General features: G+C 39.8%; 1 protein-coding gene across 3 annotated transcripts in view; it reads right to left on the bottom strand.

Annotated features, from left to right (window-relative positions):
- The window catches only part of TRPM6 (transient receptor potential cation channel subfamily M member 6), a 165,930-nt gene that overhangs the window by 103,455 nt on the left and 38,511 nt on the right, over window positions 1-23,964 (bottom strand). For all 3 annotated transcript variants that reach the window (XM_073878071.1, XM_073878072.1, XM_025891664.2), the window contains 2 exons: window positions 7,199-7,278; window positions 4,120-4,158 (listed from right to left, as the gene is read on the bottom strand). In XM_073878071.1, the coding sequence (XP_073734172.1) occupies window positions 4,120-4,158; window positions 7,199-7,278 (119 nt within the window). The remainder of the gene's footprint in view (window positions 1-4,119; window positions 4,159-7,198; window positions 7,279-23,964) is intronic.

Below are 23,964 nucleotides of genomic sequence, written 5' to 3'. Positions count from 1 at the left end.
TTCAGCTTTATAAGTGATTCAGGCTTTTTTGTGTGTGTAGGTGTGAAAAGCAACATAAAAACGTGTGCAAGTTATGGGGCTCAATTAAGCAAGGAACAGGATGACAACAAGAAGTCAGATCATTTTAGAGTTCTATATGGAGGGGCTCTTGACTCAGAGGGTGAAGGAATAATCTCAAACGTACAGAATATACATAATTGGAATCTACTAGAGAGAAATGTATCACCTGGTTATCTTTCGGAATGAGGGATAGTCTTCAAAATGGAAAAACATCTATTCATAAGCTGAATGATTCATTTCACTGTGGCTTTTTCTAAACAGAACATGAATGAATGGAGGCAACCATAATTCACACCTGGAAACTGGAAAGATAAATCACTAACCTCTCATAGGACCATTCTTCAGTTTGAATCCACTTTGCTCAAAGTATTTTTCTAGCCTAATCCATTTGACTTGAATCAATACAGTTTTATTCCAGTTTTTACCAGATCATTAAATTATGGCATGATGATCTCACAGAAGAAACCAATTACCCCTAAACTATTTTTTAAAAAAGTTTCCATGTCCATCCTGTTAGTTAAAACTTTCAGAAGGGGCGCCTGGGTGGCTCAGTTGGTTAAGCGACTGCCTTCGGCTCAGGTCATGATCCTGGAGTCCCGGGATCGAGTCCCGCATCGGGCTCCCTGCTCAGCAGGGAGTCTGCTTCTCCCTCTGACCCTCTCCCCTCTCGTGCTCTCTCTCTCTCATTCTCTCTCTCAAATAAATAAATAAAATCTTAAAAAAAATAAAAATAAAAAAATAAAACTTTCAGAAGTTCCAAATTATACATCACTAACTACAATCTCACCTTGAGAATCAACTTTGTAAAGGTGCCAAATGCCAATTCCCCCCAAATTTTTATAAATTCTATAAAATACCCATCAAACCCTTAAAAGAATTTTTCAGAGAATTTGACAAAGCGATTTTAACATTTATACGGATGTATAAATTGTCTAAAAGAGTAAAATGATTTAAAAAAAAAAAAGAATAAAGCAAGAGGACTTGCCCTATCAGATATCAAGATATATTATAAAACTATAATAATGAAGCAGAGTGGCATTTACCAGGAACAGGAGAAGTAGATCAATGACACTAAAGAAAAGCTTAGAAACAGAGCCACAGACATATGGGAATTTGTTGTGGAACAGAAATGACACCACAAATGGATAGGACAGACCGCTCAGTAACTGACACCGGGGCATTTCACTCCCCACATGAAAAAAAAAAAATCAAACTAGGTCTTAGCTAGGTGCAAAAATTATAAGTTTCAACAACTTTTAAGTTCTGGATGGTGTGAAATAGACATTTTTCTAGTATCGTTTGCATTGGTTACCTCTAAAGATTGCAAATTTGGGAAAAATAATTGCCAGGGAAAGGTTCTGGAGAATAAAGTAGGAAACAGAAGGAGTAAATGAAGCCTTTTCACTTCTTTTCAATATAGTCTTATGCTTGCTTTCAATTTTAGCAAATTTTAAATAATTACTAAAAAGAAAGAAAAAATAATTTAAGGAAGGGTAAAAGAGGTTAGTCAAATGGAAACTCTTCAGTCAGTGTTAGGAACTGAACGGTGTCCCCTAAGATTCTTTATGTTGAAGTCCTAATCCCAGTGTGGCTGTATTTGGAGACAGAGCCTATAACGCAGTAATAGTTTCAGTGAGGTCATAGAGGTAGGACTCTAATCGGATGGCAATGGTGTCTAAAAAGAGGAAGAGACACAAGAGCTCTGTCAGTGCACAGAGCAAAGGCCATGTGAAGACACAGCGAGAAGAGAGGCCTCATCAGAAAACAACTCTGATGGCAACTTGACCTGGGACTCGCACGGCTCTGAGATAAAAATGTTTATTGTTTAGGGGCGCCTGGGTGGCTCAGTCGATTAAGTAAGAGAGAGAAATGGAAAAATAAGAATCAAACATCAAGGGCGCCTGGGTGGCTCAGATGGTTAAGCGTCTGCCTTCGGCTCAGGTCATGATCCCAGGGTCCTGGGATCGAGTCCCGCATCAGGCTCCCTGCTAGGCGGGGAGCCTGCTTCTCCCTCTGCCTCTCTCTCTCTCTCTCTCTCTGACTTTCATGAATAAATAAATAAAACATAAAAAAAAAAAAAAGAATCAAACATCAAGGGCGCCTGGGTGGCTCAGTCGTTAAGCGTCTGCCCTCGGCTCAGGTCATGATCCCAGGGTCCTGGGATCGAGCCCCACATCGGGCTCCCTGCTCGGCGGGAAGCTTGCTTCTCCCTCTCCCACTCCCCCTGCTTGTGTTCCCTCTCTCGCTGTCTCTCTCTCTGTCAAATAAATAAAATCTTAAAAAAAAAAAAAAATTTATTGTTTAAACCACCCAGTCTGTGGGAATCTATTATGGCAGGCTGAACAGACCAATACACCCAGCAACCTTTTCCTTCCTCTCCTACATCCGTGGATGGTGTTTTCCTTTTGCCATGATTTGCCAAACTTGGGATTCCAGATTTGTCCTTTTACAAAAAACAAATTTAACAGTGGGTCGATCCATGAGGTGAACTATGATCAGAATTAAGGAAATTTTCATTTTCCTCCATTAACAGAAGAGAAAGGTAAAACCAGTTACCAACACGTAGTTTAAAATGCAAATTGCCGTTAACATTTGTATTCTGCAAGAGTTATTTTTGCCCATAAGCTTGTGTGATGTTATGATTTATAATAAACATAGATTTGCTCTTTGCCCCCGTTTCTGGCACAGAGCCTCTAAAACCCTTGAAATTTCCTAAATGCTAAGAAAGAAAAAGATGCTGGAGGTTGAATCAACCACCAATGGCCAATGATTCAACCAATCATGCCTATGTAATAAAGCCTCCATAAAACCTCGAAAGGATGGCATTTGGAGGCTTCAGGTTGGTGAACACATGGAGGGGCTAGAAGAGTGGCTTGCTCAAAAAGAGCACAGAAGCTCTGGGCCCCTTCCCACATAGCTGGTCCTATGCATCTCCTCCATCTGGCTGTTTTTGCTTTATAACATCCTTTATAATAAACTGGTAAATGTAAGTAAATGTTTCTCTGAGTTCTGGAAGCCTTGCTAGCAAACTAATTGAACCCATGGAAGAGTTCTTGGGAACCTCTGATCTCTAGCCTATCAGTCAGAAGCACAGGTAATAACGTGGACTTGTGACTGGCACCTGACGTGTGGGGAGGAAGGGTAGTCTAGTAGGACTGAGCTCTTAACCTATAGGATCTGATGCTATTTCCAGGTAGATAGTGGCAGGATTTAGTTAATTACCTGGTGGTGTGTTGGAAAAAAGGACACACACGTCAAAACTGGTGTCAGAATTAGAGCTTGGTATAAGCACACATCACTCGCAAACCACAGATCAAATACAGTGCTGTATATGAACAAACCATCTTCATTATCCAAATAAAATACAGAGGCAACTGGGTGGCCCACTTGCATCTGACTCTTGATTTTGGCTCAGGTCATGGTCTGATTGTTGCAAGATGGAGCCCTGCATCAGACTCTGCACTGAGTGTGGAGGCTGCTTAAGATTTTCCCTCTCCCTCTCCTTCTGCCCCTCCACACCCCCCTTCCACTGCTTGCACTCTCTTGCTCTCTCAAATGAGCAAATGAAAATACATGCTTTACATGCCTTTCAATTGGTAGAAGCTCTTGCCAAAGGCCCTTGCCATTTACATGTCTCAGTAATTCAAGTAATCTATCTATTGGCATTCAAATAATCACTCTCCTTCAAAAAAATCCCACATTTCTTTTTTAAAACTTCCCTTGGAGGGGTGCCTGGGTGGCTCTGTCAGTTAAGCATCTGCCTCCGGCTCAGGTCATGATCCCAGGGTCCTGGGATCCTAATCAAGCCCGGAACTCCATGTCAGGTTCCCTGCTCAAGAGGGGAGCCTGCTTCTTTCTCCCACTTCCTCTGCCCCACCTCCCCTCTCAAATAAATAAATAAAATCTAAAAAAACAAAAACAAAAAACCTTCCTTTGGAAAGGTAAATAAGATGCAATAAAGCCCTTTCATTGAGTCTATTCAAGATGTGAGAAAACTCTCCCAATAAGTTTTAAACAGTGCCTACATACGAAAAGAAATCTTATTTATCTAACTCTTACCTGATTAAATTCTGGCAGACCTGGCATCCTGCAGTACATCTAAATTAAAAAGACAAAACCTCTGTTAGGTTAGTGATATATTTGAAAGCATATTTAATGCTTATACCATAAACATCCGTTATTTTCCCTGGTCTAAAAAAATCAGGATTTGCTGAGTACTCATATATCATTCCCCAAACATTCCCATATGTCATTTCCCAAATATAATTACACCGCAGCAACCGTGACCTAATTGACAGAACGCTGAAGTTGGAACCTAAATACCTGGATTGAAATCTCACTGATTTAACAATGCCTCCCCAAGCACTGGTTTTCACATTTGAAAGTAATATATGTCCTATAAGGTTATTAAGAGGATTACCTGAGATAATGTGTGTAATGTAATGTTTCTTATGGTGGTGCACTGCAGTATATAAAAAATGGTGGCTGTTACTGTCATTACACTACGAAGATAACAGAATTCTCGAGAATTCTGAGAATTAAGAAAAAATATATATGTTTATAAATACAGAATATATGGACATATAATTATATAAATATTTATATATAATGGTATATTATGTATATATTATGTATTATATATTATATATTAATTATAATACTATATATTATTTTAAAACCATAAGACACTATCAAATCCAAAGACAGTCGGTATGATTATAAGTATTATCCTTATTAATCTTTCTTTTTATGGTTCAAAAGAAACTTCTGAAGTTGGGGGATCATTGTGATCATCAAAGATCATATTTTAGGTATAAAAAAGTTTTAACTAGAAGAGAATACTAGTTAAAACAATGGAAGAAAGGACAGTATTCAAAGAATCAGGGTCATTCTAAATTATTCAGAAACAAATACTTAGGCCTTTCCTAGCCTTTTGGGACTGTCTTTTCTCAGAAGCGTCACTTCAACAACAAATTCAAAATAAGGAGGAAAAAAGATATTGTAATCAAGTCTATCAGATTTGTTTCTTATTAGGAACTATAAAAATAACCGATAAAAGATCAACTTTTATCTAAATTTAAAACCACAAGGGCGCCTGGGTGGCTCAGTCGTTAAGCATCTGCTGTCGGCTCAGGTCATGATCCCAGGGTCCTGGGATCAAGTCCCACGTCGGGCTCCCTGCTCGGCGGGAAGCCTGCTTCTCCCTCTCCCACTCCCCCTGCTTGTGTTCCTGCTCTCGCTGTGTCTCTCTCTGTCAAATAAATAAAATCTTTTTAAAAATAAATAAATAAAACCACGAACTACCACCTTTTTCTTCTGCACTGTCAGGAAGAAAACTTTACAAAAGCTATAATTTTGAGATTCTTACTGGGATCTAAGAAAAAGGCTGGCGTAGGAAGATCCGTAAATCATTCATTAATTTTTTTTTTTCACAATCACATAAAAATAGAGATGACTTTTTTTTCCATAAAATGCAGATCTTGGACCATTCCATAATATGGAATTATGAACATTGATATTCTTCTTGAGTCTATGGACTAATGGCCTACAGGTTATCACATTTCATTAGGTTTCAAGATGATTATGAAGATGATTCTCCATTTACAGAAGCAGGACTGTGTGAGCTCAGTCTGCCTTCCACTGTAACCACCATCACATTACAAGATACCATAAAAGATGAAGGGAAAAAACAAGTTTACCTTGCCATTTTGTAAACATTTTATAAGGGGGTAAAATGAGAACTTCCAATCACAGGGCTTACAAATCCCAGGTAATTCAGTGAGGGTGCAGCTAGTAAATATTTAACAAAGGCCAGAAACACTGTTTTAGTCATCCCCAAAGATCAAGAATTTCAATGACCTCACCATGCTAACCTTCATAAGCATACAACTGTGATTTCTGAACTTTAAATGAATATAAGGTCAAATGCTAAAAAGAATCTAAAAATAGAGTGGTCCCTCTAATTAAAATACTACTCTTCTATTTTTCCCTTCCTTTTAATGTCTACTCTCCAAGGGCAATGCCACCCAATCTTAATTTCATGAACGCAATTACCCTGGGGAATTTTCCATAGCCTTTTATTCTCCTATCTTTCACAGGCTGCTGTTTTGAACTTTGTTCTACAAGTAACTCAGAGTGGTCAAACTCAAGTCATTCCATCTGCTGTCTATTATCGGCTCAAGCAAAAAGCCTCTGGGGAAAACATGGAATTGTCCGCATAATCTGAACACAGGGTCCTGAAATATCCCAAACTGTCACTATTGTCACTATTTTCCATAAACACTTGAGTTGGGGATAAGGAACGTTCACAATATTTTGAATATTCAGTATTCAGAAGTTCTGGGGAATGGAATGGTGGAATGGATACAGCACTAGATATTTCCCCAATTTCTTTTTTTTTTTTTAAGTTTTTTTTTTTAATTTTAATTCCAGTATGATTAACACGCACTGTCCTATTAGTTGTAGGTGTACAATAAAGTGATTCAACAATTCTGTACAGTACTCAGTACTCATCATATAAGAGCACTCTTAATCCCCTTCACCTATTTAACCCATCCCCCACCCACCTCCCCTCTGGAAACCACCAGTTTGTTCTCTATAGTTAAGATTCTGTTTCTTGGTTTCTTTTTTCCCCTCTTTGCTCATTTGCTTTGTTTCTTAAATTTCACATATGAGTGAAATCATATGGTATCTGTCTTTCTCAGACTGACTTGTTTCACTTAGCATAATACTCCCTAAATTTCTATTCTCCCACTAAGAGAAACAGGAGGATTAAAGAAATGAAATCCACCACAATAATAACAGTGGCTCCAACACAGTTATGTCATTATGATAAATTTTTTCTTCTTTATACTTCATTACACCATTAAACAACAGATGTTAATCAGGAGGCTTCTATGCAGCAGGCACTGTCAGAGGCTTGGAGTAAGGTACAAAACTGACAAGGTCCCTGATCTTACCTGGTTGTCTACAATAATCCTGTATTATTTTTACAAAGACAAAGAAACAAATATTGATTAAAAATAAATGCTAACTTCACAGATATGAATAAATTCCTCTAGACAAATCACACCTCTAAGTTTCCACAAACAGTCCTCAAAGTAGTGTTGCTTTAAAATGAAAATATTAAAAACTGTACCTGTGAGGGTCTTTTGAGCTAGGTATGATTTTGTTACATTCTCTCTTGTTGAAAACTCCTTCAATCCAGGATTTCTGGGACTAAAGAAAAAGTGTCATTATTTTTATATTGTAATTGAGAAAGCAATGTAACCACAGTAGTTCAGGTAGGCAAGATATATTTCAATATCATGGAGATTGAATTAAAATGCCAAGATCAACCCCAAACAGGCTAAGCATTTATTGGCTTCTATCACAGACAACATAGACACAAACCAAATGTGAACACAAAACATTCACAAAATTAATACATCCATAATCTCATTTCCAGCAAAATGTCCATAAATGCACAAAACGCTGGGAAGGAAGTAATGTTATAAATGAAGCATTCCCTTAATTCTGCTAAAAGTCACTTTAAAATCTTGTACCATAGTCCCATAGAGTGAATTTCAGGCTCTCGAATTTCAAAATTCTCACTCATAAAGTCCCACCTTGGCTAAGATTTCACAGAAGCTGGAACCTCAGCAAGATTCTGTGCAAGGATTTCAATCTAAAATGGACCTGGAGGTTATGAAAAGTAGAATCTCACACATGTACCCTCAGAAGAAGACAACTGAAAAACTGAGACACTGATTTCCAGTAAATACCTTATTTACCGAAGACTGAGACTTATCTCCTGACCAATGAACATCTGCCAAGAATCTCTCCCCATCCTCAAGCCAATGAACTTACAGCATGGACTCTAGCTGGACTTCCCCCTCTTTGAACTTCTTGCCGGTAAATATAAACCACCCCAGCCTTCAGTGGACTCACGTGTAGCTTGCCCCAGTGTTTTCCTGAATTACAATTCTTTTGCTCCTCTGGAATAAATTCAATTTCTCATAATTAGAACTTGCCTCAGTTTACCTCCTTATTTAGACAGACAATCTGATACACATCCTATAAGCGTGGCTTACCACGGACGGGGCTGCTTCAGTCTGCACAACCCACGACCCTCCCTGAATCCAGGTGGGCCACTGGTACTTGCTCATCCTCCTAATAAAATCTCTCCCATTCTACAAAACTCAAGTCATAGCCAAGCTCTTCCATAAGCTATACTGTAAGTCCAGAAGCAGAGGACGCTGGATCCACAACAGACCCCAACCAACTGATGAGCTTGGCCTTCTCCTAATGTGAAAATATTTTAGCTCTGTACGGTATAAAAATATAAGTACAGATCTAACTTTATAAACGCATGTACTACAGCAGTGGTGAAAAGGTGGTGAATGGGAATCTGCTTTTTCAAACTCCGTGTTAGTGCAGTCCCCACCTCACTCTGACACCTACTCTCATCCTACAGTTGCAGGGAATGCACTGCACCAGACAACGGGTTACAAATCCAGCTGGGCCACCTCCTTATCACACTGTCCTCAGGTCCCAGATGTTCAGGACACACTGCCCTAAAACATTCTGCTTTGGCATATAGGTTATTTTGAGCTGTAGGCACTTGAAAAACAGCAAATAGAGTGACAGGCTTTCTCTGAACTCTCTTTATCTGCCTAAAGATAGATCTTCCACAAGGAGCTCAACTATCATAAATCCCCAGGAGTTTCATCAACCAGAAAGGATTGACTCTTATCTCAAGAGAAGGGGGTAGAAGTCAACACCACACCCAGACAAACCTTGTCATAAACTATCATATTTCCCATCTATTCTTCTAAGAACCCCTTCACCTCTTCTAAAAATCATTTACTCTCTTTTAAATTGCCTACACCCGGGGCTCCTGGGTGGCTCAGTCGTTAAGCGTCTGCCTTCGGCTCGGGTCATGATCCCAGGGTCCTGGGATCGAGCCCCGCATCGCGGCTCCCTGCTCCGCGGGAAGCCTGCTTCTCCCTCTCCCACTCCCCCTGCTTGTGTTCCCTCTCTCACTGTGTCTCTCACTGTCAGATAAATAAAATCTTTAAAAATAAATAAATAAATTGCCTACATCCCCCCAACCCTTCCCCTATTAAGACAATATATAAATTCCCAAATACCACCATTTTGGGGGTATTTACTTTTGTTTTTCTGTGATGCTGTCATGACCACAATATTAAAAATTAATAAATTTGCATATCTTTTCTTCTGTCATTTTATTTCACAGACCCAGCCATCAAACCTAAAAGAGCAGAGGAAAAGTTTTTCTTCTCCCACGATTACAAATGAGGCATTTTTGGAATCATCAGTATACTTTAACTCATGGATTTTGTTCAATATTCACCAACCCTAAACAGAAGTGTTGACTACTGAACAGAACTGTATATAATAACCAGAATCCAGATCCTGTTAAGCAAAAAGGAGGTGGGGCGGGAGGGCACTGACTGATTGGTTCCTGAGCATTTTGAACATAACTATAAACTAGGAAAACTTCCCAAATCAAGCTCAGGTCATCTTAAAATCATTCTATTTCTTATCCCTTTTGCATAGTCAGCAGCTTTTTATAAAACATCTGCTGGGACACCTGGGTGGCCCAGTCGGTTAAGCATCTGCCTTCGGCCCAAGTCATGATCCCAGGGTCCTGGGATCGAGTCCCACATCGGGCTGCCTGCTCAGCAGAGAGCCTGCTTCTTCCTCTGTCCCCTGCTCCCCCTGGTTGTGCTTTCTCTCTGACAAATAAATTAATATTTTAAAAAATAATAAAAAATAAAAAAATAAAAAAACATCTGCTAAGTTGGTAAAGCATTGAAAACATACACACTTGGAAAAATTCAGAATCACAGAACTTGGGATGAACTAAACAAAGTAAACTAAAAATCTACTTGTTATAAGAAATGACACAATCTTTTGGAATTGGCAAGCCCTGCCCCCTCTTCAAAAATTAAGAATTGCATTTATTCATTCTACAAACGTTTATTAAATCCCTAATTTTTGCAAAGCACTGAGAAAAGAGCGACAAGGGAATTCATATGTTCTCAAAGAGCTCTTCATTCTGAATTCATTCAACCAATATATTGGATAGGCCTCCATGCTGCATGCTGGGAATGCTATGGCAGGTAAGACGAGGTGTTTACTCTGATGGAACTTGGGATAAAAAGAAGGAAACAGATAATGAATTGGTATCGTTAAGCTGCCTGTGCACCAATTAACTATTAAAAAGAGCTCCAAAAAGGGTCCCGAGTATAGGAGCCTCAATACACAAATTAAGCAGGCTGTGCTGTCATTCATTTCTTTACAAGACTAGACATCTGACTGGTAGGACTATCTAAGCAAATTAATTTCTTCATGCCTGTTTGCTCATATATCAAAAATGGAGATAATAGCAATAATAATACCTCATAACACTGTTGAAAGGAATAGATAAATTAAAGGCTTAGAATTCTCCGTGGGACTTATTAAGGCTATAAAGCTTAGCTATCATTATTGGTATAGCAAAAAGAAAAAATTAGCTTTTGGTGGGTGGCCAGGGAACTTAACTTTGATGTAATTTTTTCATAGAAAAATACTTCCTGACGTCCAAATCCTCCTTCTGGAAGCTCTCATACTAAAAATGAATGATTTCTCCAGGTCCACTTTCCCCACTAGACTCCAGTGCCCATAGGCCCCGTGCCAGTCACTTCTGTTGCCCCAGGGCCCAGCCCAATCATTACTGAATGAACAACAAAATGAACACACCTAGACTAGAACTTCAGGAATCCATGAATACAATTTTCCCTTCAAAGGTGTATTCAGGAATCCATGAATACAATTTTCCCTTCAAAGGTGTAAACAGGAAGCCTGAGCCATAACAAGAACATGGAAACTCTGCTCCTGGAACTCTCGGATCTTATCTCAAAACTACAGGAAAAGAAAAGCAGGCTGAATTTGCAAGAGTTTCAGACAATTCCCAATTTCGATTCATACTTTTTTCCCCTCCACCTCATAATGGTAGCCTTTTCAAAAGTATACTCTGAAGCATATCTGGAAGAGGTTCCCATGTTCAGGACAACAGAGAACAATTAGAAACCAAATGTTTGTTGGTTTTAATTCAATAGCCCAAATCTATTAAGGACAAATGCCCAACGGGCTGGCTTCTGCCACTTGGAGCAGCAAATTGTCATGGGTAGTGGTTGACAGTGGAGATCATGCCATTTCAGCAGCCATCATGGCAGCCTACAAAGCTGGGTGTTTTTTTAATATATATATATATATATATATATATGTATATGTATATGTATGTAGATATACATACACACATATACACCAACATGGCACACAAGTGAGGGGAGATGTTTGCTGATTGTCACTGTTATCTGGAGGAGGGAAAGGCAGAGGGCAAAGAAAGGAAACTGTTGGTCTCAGGCTCAGTGTGTGGCTCGCTCTAAAACATAATCAGATTTTACTTACAATCCCAGGCCTGAGGTGAGGGTGGCCAATAGCACAGAAATGTCCAAAAACAAATGCTCCAACAGAAGCTCTCCATGAATTCATCCTTCCCCTCCCTGAAAGTATTTCTACACTGCAGCTTTTCAGGTCTTCCAGAGAAGAGATTCTCTCTCAGGGGAATCTCTGAGAAGGCATAGTTTTAGAGACATTCCTTAATTAAAAAAAAAAAAAAAATCTACGTGCGTGCATGAATTGTTTTTTTAACATCTATTGGGCTGGGTGATTGGGGGTGAAGGGGCACAGATTATAGGTCACTTGTTTTCTTTTTTAAAACTCTTTTGTACTTAAAAAAAAAAACTAACGTCTAACAAATCCTTTTCCAAGTGAAACGGACTACTTACTCCCCTTTTTATGTTCCCCGCACACTATCTTCTACATATCATAGCACAAACAATGCTTAATTGTGCTTACTCAGTTGTTTTTCTCTTAAAATTAATCCTAATCTACGTTAAGATAGAGTGCTGTCTTATTTATCTTGGAATCTACAATATGCAGGGAGGCACCAGAACGGACCAGCCAGAGAAGTAATGTTTTCAGACTCCAGAAGGACACCTGATATTTCCTCTACATGGCCTCTCCTCTGGAGCAAGGACTCCTTCAAACTTGAGTCACAGGTGGATTGACTTGCACAGTGCACCATCTGTTTGCTCAGGGCAAAGCAAGCCCATTCACTTGGAAGACTCAGCTCAGAGTCTTCTATGGGGTTCTGTCCACATAATACAGGAATACTTCATCAGACTCGCTTGATCCAAGACTGACAGTCTCAGGCAAACCTAAAATAACCAAAACCCAAGGATCTGGCTCGCCAACACTGCCACAAGTTGATCTCACTTCCAGTAAATAATCTTTCCAGCAGGCAGCATTTAGGCATATTTCATAAAAAATAATCTTACATGTTTTCTTCTTTTGAGGTAGAAAAAAGTGAGCGCATTTTTGCTGGTAATGATTTTTTTTTCCCCCCTTTGGTAACACCAATAAAAATGGAATGTCAACTAAGTAACTCCAAATCTCCTAAAATGCCAGTTCTCCTGTTTAGATGAGACTTTTGCTAACGTTTTTGTTCCCTGTCTTGTTGAGCAAAGGCATTTAGAACTTCAGAATGAACGTCTATATTATATAAACTCGTAAGTACATGAGTAAAATATTTATGAATTCTCCACAGAGCCTAATGGGGAATCGGAAGAACTCAACAGTGACCGGCCAAGTAGAGCATATCATAAAGGTTCACACTAAACCGATGTCTTACTCCATCCCTCCCCTTCCCAAACCAGTGAAAGTCCTCATTATGTCAGTACTAACACAATTAGGACATCCTTTCCTCTGCTGTCACACAGGCTTCAGCTTTATCTAATCCCCTGGGGAATAAACCATGCAAATAAACGTTTATAATCTCCGATCATGTTAAATCATTTTGTTAAGAAGGGACAAGAAACAGGAGGTTCATTTATGAGTATTCTTTACAACTGTCCCTGGATAGTTACATACAGAATTTAACTGAATGCTGGGCCTATTTGTTACATAACTACTCTAATCTGTTAAGATTTTTCAAATTAGATGCAATTAATGAAGGACAACTGGAAGAAAGGCAGGCAGGGACAAGGGGTCATGCCCTAAGAAGAAACCACCCTTAAAAGGATTTTACACCACCCTGGACGGAGGCCTCTACTCTTTCCACGTGATAGGTAGATGACACAAACTTGATTGGGTGACAGGCTCATGGAGGGCTCATCAGATTAAAACAGCCCACCAACAAGCCCATAAAAACCCCTAGGCTTAGAGACTATGGTGGCAACCCTCTTGGATCCCTTCCCTCTCCGGGAGCTTTGTGCCTATCGCTCACTAACCTTTGCTTTGCTACCCACCACTCCATCTGGTCTACCTCTTCATTCTTCAAAGGGGCATGACCAAGAACCATGGGAACAGAAGGACAAGAAATCCTGTAACACAGTCTTTTCCAATTTCCAAGTAGCGAAATATCCATGAATTTGTTACCCAGGTACACAGATGGTCTTTATTTATGCTCCAAATATCCTATTAAATTATCCAAAACTTTACTAGGACTTCATCTGAGTGAACTAATCGTCTAAAAAGCCTTTTCTTGGGGTGAGCTTTGTACCACAAGTGTCATTATTAGTGAAGCTATCCTTAAATAATTGACTTTTAGGAAACCCACCATACTCTGGGACAATAACACCTTTATTTGGAATTACAGGTGAAAGGCAATTTTATTTAGATCATCCACAGGAAGGTTTCTATATGTGCAGCACAGCAGAAAGAACACTGCAGCAGGATTTTACTTCGTGAAATTCAGTAGAGACACACACCACACATTTAACTTGGACAAATCCAAAGTTTTTGCTAAAGGAATAAGTGAGAGCTAGAAGAAGAAAGGTGAGAAGAAAGAAAAAAGATTTAAGTGTGAACAACTTCAATGCCATTTTAAGTTCAGAAGTACATAATGCCCAAGGGCATCAGTTCTCAAACTTTTGGAGCTTAGGACCCCTTCATATTCATAGAAATTACCAAGACCTCCAAAAAGTTTTCATTTATATGAGTATGTCTACCAATATTTATGTCTCAGAATTTAGAACTGGGACTTTTTAAGATATTTACTCATTAGTTCGTTTTAAATAAATCTATTTACCTATTTATGTTAACATACATACTTCTTATGAAAAAAAATTTTGAGATTCATAATGTTTTTATTTTACTTAATTTTTTAAAAAGACTTTATTTATTTATTTGGAAGAGAGCACACAAGCAGAGGGAGTGGGAGAGGGAGAAGCAAGCTCCCCACTGAGCAGGGAGCCCGATGCGGGGCTCGATTCCGGGACCTAGGGATCATGACCTGAGCCGAAGGCAGGCTCTTAACCAACTGAGCCACCCAGGTGCCCTGAGATTCATAAAGTTTTTAGAGAGAAGAAAGCTGTCTTATATTTTTTAAAATATCTTTAATGTCAGGTGCCTGGGTGGCTCGGTTGGTTAAGCGCCTGCCTTCGGCTCAGGTCATGACCCTGGAGTCCCGGGATCGAGTCCGATTCTCCCTCGGACCCTCCCCCCTCTCATGCTCTCTCTCTCCATCTCATTCTCTCTCTCAAATAAATAAATAAATAAATAAAATCTTAAAAAAATAAAATAAAATATCCTTAATGTCTGGCTTAAAACAGCTAGATTCTCATATCTGCTTCTATAGTCAATTTGTTGCAATAAGTGGTTTGTCTTGAAGTATGAAGAAAACTGGCCTCACGCTGACATGTAACCGGAAAAGGAAATAGTACTTTAATAGCCTTTTTAGATACTGTGAATTCATCATGTAACCTCAGGAAAACTCCACTATACACTCTTAAGAGAATGAGTAGAAAAGGTAAATAATGTCTTAGCACCATTATAAAAATAATTTTGATTTTGGGGACTCTTTGAAGGGATCTCAAAAGACCCCCAGGAATCCATGAACCACGCACAGAAAACCACTGCCCAAAAGTGACTGCATGGAGTCACTTGAGTATGAGCACAAGACAGGGTCTACTGATTCGTTGTTGGTCTCAGATCCCATACACATGTTTTCGTCTGTGCATCTCATTCCAATGAGTGCATGGTAGTTATTTCAACATCCCCTACTGAATCTTGTGCTCAGCTGAAAAGAAGTTTCAACATAGAGAAAAAGCAATTAGAGATCAAATCTTCACATACGTTGCTTTATGAGCAATATAGGGACTTTTGAAAGATAATTTTGACTGTATTCATTCTAACCTTATGGCTGACTTTAGTGCCTACCAAATTCTCCATCCCAAAATGTCACTGAAGCATAAGTAGGGGATCAGCCCTTCAGAATCCATAGGTGGCATATATTTTATCTGTTTATCCATTCTTCCTTTAAAATATCAATATCTCCAAGAATAATAGCTTCATTCGTTCACTTATTCGTTCATTCAAAAGTACTTTGGTTGGCATATATTATTCTAATAAAAACAGAAAAACTGCATCCCAAAGACCAACACCAAAGGGGAAATACCTATGTTTATAAATAGATACCAAGTATGGGACAAAAGCATGATGTGGGACTCCTTGAAAGCAGAAATCCCTCTGCCTGCCGATATTTGGGAAGGCTCCAAGGAGGACATGAGACTTAGGACAGTCCTTGAAAGGTGACAAAGGTTTTGGGAGGTGGTGATAGAATGCCATTGTGGTTAGAAATGCAGAGATTCCAGCCTGGAAGAGAATTCAGAGAACACTTAAGGTAAAAGCCATGAGGTCACTGGGGAGTAGAGAACAGAGAAGATGAAAGAGCCAAGAACTTCTGAAAATAACTAAACACAGGGCACAGAAGAGTTCAGGGAATAATGAACAAAGAGTTACTAAACGGGATGGTGACAGGATACCTGAAGTAGAGAATGGAGAAAGTTTCCCTCTTCAATTAAAAAAAAAAAAGGGATTATGAAAGTAGGATGTTTCAGAGATAAGCTAAGAAGTTTAATACTGACAAGAAAGTAAGGAGAGGGGCACCTGAGCATCTCAGTCAGTTGGGTGTCTGCCTTCGTCTCCTGTCATGGTCTCAGAGTCCTGGGATCAGGCCCCATATCGGGCTTCCTGCTCAGCGGGGAGTCTGCCTGTCCCTCTTCCCCTGCTTGGTGTCTCTCTCTCTCTCTCTCTCTGTGTGTGTGTGTGTTAAATAAAATCTTAAAAAAAAAATAAAAAGGAAAAGAAAGTAAGGAGAATGGCCACGATCACTGAGCAGACTGAGAGAGATTTAGGAAACTGGTTGCAGGGGTGGCTCAGTTGGTTAAGCGTCCGACTCTTGATCTCTTGATCTCAACTCAGGTCTTGATCTCAGGGTTGTGAGTTCAAGCCCCACGTTGGGCTCCATGCTCCGTGTGGAGCCTACTTTAAAAAAATAAATAAATATAAAATAAAGTCTATTAAAAAAAAAAAGGAAATAGGTTGCAAAGCAGGAGGCAGTTAGTGTAATATACCCTTGGGAAAACAATATTAAGAACAACAGCCACTAAATCAACAATATAAAGCAAAAGCCATCATCAAGGTAAGCCTTTCGTATCTGCCAAAGGCTGTGCTAAGTGATTTATGCACTTTAGCTACAATAATATTCACAACTGTGTGATGGGTACGGAGGAGGGGGGCAGGTTCTACCAAATACCAATTCTAGAGCTCTTTTGCAATAGGTTTAAGAGGCCAAAATTGAAAAAACACGTATTTTATGTTGAGAAAGCCTGGACCTTGTTTTTGGATAAAAGAGAAGTCAATAAAGACAGAGAGAGAAGATGCAAGAGAGAATGAAAATGACTTTAGAGACTTGGGGGGTGGGGCAGGGGATTGGTGAAGAAATGGTTTGAACAGCCATGGAGGAAGGCTCAACCTTGAAGAAAATGCTTCCTCTTCTGATAAAGCCAAGGAGAGGATGACAAACGTTTCCTTCTTTTTAATTTTGCCCAAGACCCTATTACCTATGTGCTACGGAAGTCAGCCCATTTCGCTCTGAAGGCTGCAAATCTCCGCATTCTCCTTTGCCCCTCTTATCAAGGGAGAAAAAGGAAGGTAGGAGATACACCTGTGCAATCATACGTCCCCTTTCTATTACTCGCACTTCACAGTACAACAGCACGATACACTATGCGTTCTACAGATCACAAAGCATAGGAGATACTCTCTCAGTAGGGGATCCACGGAACTTAAGATATATGCGGAACACCAGTAGTATCCCACTGGACATGCTCTGGAGCAAAGTGCCACACGATATTCCAAGGATGTCCCCAATACACTAACCTAAAAATGTGTGCCTCAGAATATATGGGTCTGCAGATATCTACACTAAGCAAATAGGAATTCAGGGTAAAGGATAAGAGTAAATGTAATTGGAGATCCCTGGGCAGTTGGACTGTCGGGGCAAGGTATACGGTAAATGTGCCTTCTTGGTTCACCTGCAAGAAAGAAGGCTAGCCTGTAAGAAATTCCTATCAGCAAACTGGAGAAATCTTTTTCTTTCTGGGTGACTGGCCCCAGAGGATGTCAGAGCAGCATCCAGCTGTCCAGCTGTAAATTCTCATGAGCATTCCTTTAGCCCTTTCATTTTTAAAAAAATTAATTATCATCACTTGGGGTAAACCTTTTACAACTTGTGCCTAACTGCCACATAGCAAAAAACAAACAAAACAGATTTGCTATACTGTTGGTCCTTGTATTCTAAGCCTTTACTCTATCACTTGTGGAACATGTAAGCCAGGACTCAGCAACATTCTTTTTTAATAGATAACTTCGAAAGTAGTATTAAAATCCACAAGGTATAAGAGATGATACAGGGAAAAATTAACTCTTCCTCCTATCCCTGTACTCCAGACATCCCATTTCCTTTCCCCAAGGGAACCTCTGTTATACTTTGTTATGTATTCTTCCAAAGATCATCTATGCATTTATAAGCATATACCAAAAAATTATTCTTTACATAGAGGTATATTATACACACTGTTCTGCACCTTGCTTTTTCTTCACTTATTAATAATTTGGACATCCTTATATATTTGTACACATAGAGTTCCTTCATTCTTTTGGGGACTGACCAGTATTCCTTTGTATGGAAATCCCATAATTTATTTAGCTAAAATACATACACCATAGCTTTCACGTGCATGTACATATATCAGATAAAACCCTACTAGTAAAATGTCTAAGTGAATTCAAATATTACCACATTGCCCTCCACTGGAGGGTGTGCCAATTTATAAGCAAAAGGTGTGAGTTACTAACAACTCTTAAACGTTAGAGAATACACTGAGTATAATGCATTTTAATTGTTTTAGGGAACTACAATATTTTTTATCAGTAATATGCAACTTCCTTCCAAAAAATTCCAAGTGACCAAATTCCTTCAATTTAAAAATAATTTTAAAATAAAATACCAAAAAATGTACTTGCCTGAGGAACAAGAATCTCAAGCATCCAAAATGGCTTTAATGTTCAGAAGTGATAAAGTATCTCCGACAGAACTTTGAAAATATGTGAATATTTGGATAGCAGCAAGACAACTGAAGACCAGAAGACTTCAACCAAAGGATTGCAGTGAAAAGAGTACTGGTTTGCTGATTGTTACCTATGAAAGTCACGTCTCTGAGAAGTCATGGGTTATAGTAGAGAAAGAACAGAAGGAGGAGGTAGAGTATGGGCGTTTGTGTTTTTGTCGCCCATTGACTATGGCAGTCCATTCATCATATGCAACTTGGCTGGCAGGATACATACAACCTACCCTATAACCTCACCAGGTTTAAAAGGGAACAAAAGAATATCTTACTTCAAAGTAACCTGCCCAAATCTGTATCCCTTGTTTCCCCCACCCAAACCTATCCCCCACCTATATTCCCCAAGCGCTCACCAGTATACCCAGGTGTCCAAGTTGGAAACCAGAGCACCATTATTCATTCTTCCCCATCCTTACTTCCCTTTCAGTCAACCACCAAGACCTATTGATTCGATTTCTTAAGTATCTCTTGCATCAGCCCACCTCTCGCCATCTATATGGCCATGATCCTAAGGTCACCACGAATTCTTGGCTAGATGGCCTCCCATCCGGTCTTTCCGCATCCAGATTTCCCTTCTCTGATCCATTCTCTGCAGTAAAGCCTACAGTCTTCTTAAAGCAAAAAAGTAAAACCTAAAACCTTTCAGTGGTTCCCCCAATGTCATCAGGATAGTTTACAAGTCCTTCACCAGGTTTATAGCCCACTGCCTACGACGTCTGAGCTGCTCCCTCCCTCACCTGTGTCTGGCTTCTCCCTACTTCAGTCGCTCCATTCTACATCTACTCAACACCTGTGAATCCTCTGAATTTGCCTCCTACTCCTTCCATGCTGTTCTGTGCTGATATTCTCCACTCTCCTCCTTTTTCCACCAAGGCAGACATAAAAACCTTCATAGAAACTCTCCGAATCTCTGAATCAGGATCTCCTTCCATGTGCCCCTGAGCCTTCTGTGCTTACCCCCAGGCACTGCACAATCATGACCTATTTAGACTGACTACACTCTAAGCCCTGGAACACAGGGAACTGTCTTGTTTCTTGTAGGATCCCCAATATCAACCTGAGTTCTGGGTACACATCTGAGCACTTTATACTAGAGTTTCTTAAGTATATCCTAGAGAACAAAGGCATTACATGGGATGAAAAGAAAATGTTTTGTGGCTATATAAACACATGCAAATAGTGTGACTCTCCAGAAGAGATAAATCCTTATTAGCCATTGTTCCCCTAAATATATTTGACCAAGGATCATCTCTGAGGGTAAACACACTTGTTTGCACAGGCTGCAATTTTGGAAGATTCTTTTCCAAGAGATTTCTGCCAGCTCTCAGCTCAGAATGTTCCCTCCCCTAAATCTTATATCTTAATGTAAGATTTTTATCTTCATCTTTAAGCTTTTCAGCTGACTAAAAAAAAAAAAAAAGAACATCTTTGAGATGTTTAAGTTAATTTAAAAGATAGAAATCTTTAAGATTTCTATCTTAATTTAAGCTAAAAGATTTAAGGTAGCGTACCAATCGGTTTTATTTGTTTTCTTCAGAAAAGAATTCTCACCCAGAATAACTAATTCCACTAATATTCCAGAAGGAAAACAATGTTTTAATAAAATGAGTGTGGTCCAGGAAGCTGAGAATCACAAGTCTGTCGGTGGGACACCGAGAGCTCTGTGAGTAACAGGGGTTGGCAGATGACAAATAGCCTTTGCTAGGATAAAGTTTCCCAACTTCTTTTTCTGGCTGTTACACTTGATTTTCAAAGTTCCAATGATGTTTAGAAACCAACTGTTCTTTCAGTGCAATTCAGGAAGGAAAGGGGAAGATGATAACTACCACAGAATGCCTTTCTCATTCTTTGTCATTGAGGAGCAAAACTATGGAGCAGCTTTCCCTTTTCACGGAGTTTTAGTCATTAAGATGTTTCTTCTGTATTTCTTCTGCCATTGTAAAATGGGAAGAAATACAGCCATAAGGAAAAGACCTTGAAATGACCCAAAAAGGCAATTATAAAAAAGAGGGATTAAACAAAAGAAAAGCAGCTTTTCTCTTTTAAGAATGTGTCACTCAAATGCTCAAGGTTTTCGTGACTATATTACATAAAGAGGAACTGTCTACCTTAGCCACCTCATGTCTCAAACTGACCAAGACTCTCTCCTTGACTGAACTTGGCTCACGCTCTTTCTGACTTGAGTCCTTTTTCTGACTAGGCCCCAAACTCGGGCTCTGTGGTTGGCCCTGCTAAGGCAGTTTTAGCAAGAATCTGCTGGGTCAGTTAGTGAAAATCCCCCACCCCTGGTATCTGATCACCCTGGCCTGCCTTTAGCAAGAATCCTGTTGAGTTGGTCTAGCAAGAATCCTTCTGGCTTTGATCTTTTCTCTTGTGGTTTTCCAACCACTGACCCCCACCCTGCTCCTTCGCTATCAATCTCCACTTGTTGTTGTACTCCGAATTGAGTCCCACCTCTCTGCCCTACTGCAAAACCCCCATTGCAGCAGACCCTCTTGAATAAAGTCTTTCTTACCATGTTTAACAAATGTCATGAAAAATTTTTAATAAAACCCAAGCCACACACGCACACACACACACACACCCCATCTGTAGGTCAGAGAACAAAACTCACAAACATTGGGATCCCAGTAACTCTGAGACTCTCTGGTAGACTGAACCTTACAGAGCTTCTCCCTTCAGCTAAACTGGAAGATAGACTCTGACATCAGGAAGACCCCACAGAGTGGACCTCAGAGGGCTTACCTATCACCTATCACATTCCGTATTTGTTGAACCCAAATACCAGCCAGCAAGATGCAATTTCTGTCTGAAAAGTCTCCACTCTAAGAGTTGCTTCTCAAGAATGTGGTTTCCCTCTTAAGGGCAGTGGCTGTAAACTCAAGAGACCAAAATATGAGCCTGAATGGTTTGCCTCTGTATTACATTCAAGAGCAAAGATCCAATCTATAAAGTCTTAGGCCGATTCACCATTCCCTCCCAGTTTACTGGCCTAAAGACTAACAAATTTTAGAAAGTTTAAATTTTAAGATTCTGGACCCTCTTCTCTGTTTTATTTTTTTTAAAGATTTATTTATTTATTTGACAGAGAGAGACACAGCGAGAGAGGGAACACAAGCAGGGGGAGTGGGAGAGGGAAAAGCAGGCTTCCCGCAGAGCAGGGAGCCCGGGGTGGGGCTCGATCCCAGGACCCTGGGACCATGACCTGAGCTGAAGGCAGACGCTTAACGACTGAGCCACCCAGGCGCCCCCCTCTTCTCTGTTTTGATCCAACAATGCCTACTTGCTTGACTTCCTGTCACAGAGCAAAACTGTCTGCCTAGAATCCTGAGTTCCTCTAGGTCAGATAAGGACAAAGATTATGGGGGAAGCAGTGGGCAGGGGCTTTGTGTTTTTTTTGTTTTTTTTTTAAATCACTTTAAAGCAGACACTAACAGTAGCGACAAAGTTTGGAGAGGTTTAAGTGATCTAGGCCAAGGATCTATAAAGTACCCTATGGGCTTAAATTCTTCTAGGAGTAAAATTCTCTTTCCTAAGATTATAATTTACAAAAACTTCTTGACTCTTTTAAAGATCATTGGAGGACATCTGTTTTCTCCAGAAAGAAGGAAGATACTTCCATATTCAAAGACCAACCTGCTCCACTATAAGATATATGCCTAGTTCATTCTGTAAGATAATATTAATAGCAGCTATCTTAGTCAGTTTGGGCTACTGTAAACAGAAGACCATACACTGATGGTTTATGCAATAGACATTTATTTCTCAAAGTTCTGGAGAACAGAAGTCCAAGATCAGGGTGCCCAGACAGTCAAGTTCTGGTGAGAGCCGTCTTCCTGGTTTACAATGGTTACCTTCTCCCTGTATTTTCACATGGCAGACAGAGATCATCTCTCCTGTGTGTCTTCTTTATAAGGGCATCCATCAAGCCCTAATTACCTCCCAAAGGCTCCACCTCCAAATGCCATCACATGGGAGATCAAGACTTCAACATATACATTTTGGAAGACACAAACATTCAGTTTGTGACATCCACGACATCAGGACTTTCTGTCCTTTATCCAGCACTTTCTGCGTACCCACCTGCACAATACAAAGTACTTACCACCCAAGAGGATGTGGGAAGTAGGTCAGTTATTATCTCCATTTTACAAATGAAAACACTGAGTCAGAGAAGTTGACAACTGCCCCAAAACACAATGGCTCATACAAGTGACACTAGGATTCAAACATGGCAGTCTGACTCCAGTTCGCGCCCTTAACAACTTCGGTTCACTATCACTGACCTACAGAGCTTGCACCTCTAGCAACCCCTGTGGCTGTACAGTGTTTTGTGGTTTACAAATCACTTTCCTGAACATTGGACCCTCACATGAATCCCATGCGGTCCCTAGTAGATAGCATGAGTAAGATCAAGCAAATGAAATGCCCAGAAAAATCCCTGCTACATAGCATGTTTTCTGTGAGTATCCTCAGACCCATAGAAAAATGTCAAGAGGGTCATGAACCCCTGGAAACTGTGTACAGTAGTCGCCCTTTGTCCATGGTTTCAGTTACCTACAGTCAACTGCAGTCTAGCAAATCATCAGAAGATCAGTAGTAGCCTAACACCATGTCACAATGCCGGTATCATTCATCTCACTTCATCTGACGTCATCACAAGAAGGGTGAGTACAGTAGGCTAAGAGAGTTTGAAAGAGACCATATTCATGTAACTTTGATTACAGTATATTCTGGTAACTGTTTATTATTAGCTACAGATCGTCATCTCTTACTCTGCCTAATTTATAAATTAAACTTTATCATAGGTACGTACACATAGGAAAAAACAGTATGTATTGAGTTTGATACTATCCACAGTTTCAGGTATTCACTGGGGGTCTTAGAACATACTCCCTTTCTGGGCACCTGGGTGGCTCAGTTGGTTAAGCGACTGCCTTTGGCTCAGGTCATAATCCCGGAGTCCCGGTATCGAGTCCCACATGGGGCTCCCTGCTCAGCGAGGAGCCTGCTTCTCCCTCTGACCCTCCCCCCTCTCATGTACTCTCTCTCTCTCATTCTTGCTCTCTCAAATAAATAAATCTAAAAATAAATAAAAAATAAAAACTTAGTTTTTTTTAAAAAAGAACATACTCCCTTTCATTAGAGGAATTAAAATAAAAATAAATAAATGGACATATCCCCTTTTGTGTGGATGTGAAATGAGCATTTCTCAGGAGAAAAATCTCAAGAGCTGTCAAAAATAAGTGCCACACAAAGGGTCTGAACAAACAGGTCTCCAAAGAAGACATACAAATGGCCAATAAACACATGAAGATCCTCGACATTATTAGTCATTAGGGAAATGCAAATCTAAACCACAAGGAGATACCTCTTCACACCC

The sequence above is a fragment of the Callorhinus ursinus genome, unplaced genomic scaffold (assembly GCF_003265705.2).
Source record: "Callorhinus ursinus isolate GAN/ISIS: 27379988/994484 unplaced genomic scaffold, GSC_fseal_2.0 scaffold28, whole genome shotgun sequence".
Taxonomy (NCBI): domain Eukaryota; kingdom Metazoa; phylum Chordata; class Mammalia; order Carnivora; family Otariidae; genus Callorhinus; species Callorhinus ursinus.
This window is presented reverse-complemented; position numbering and strand designations above follow the sequence as displayed.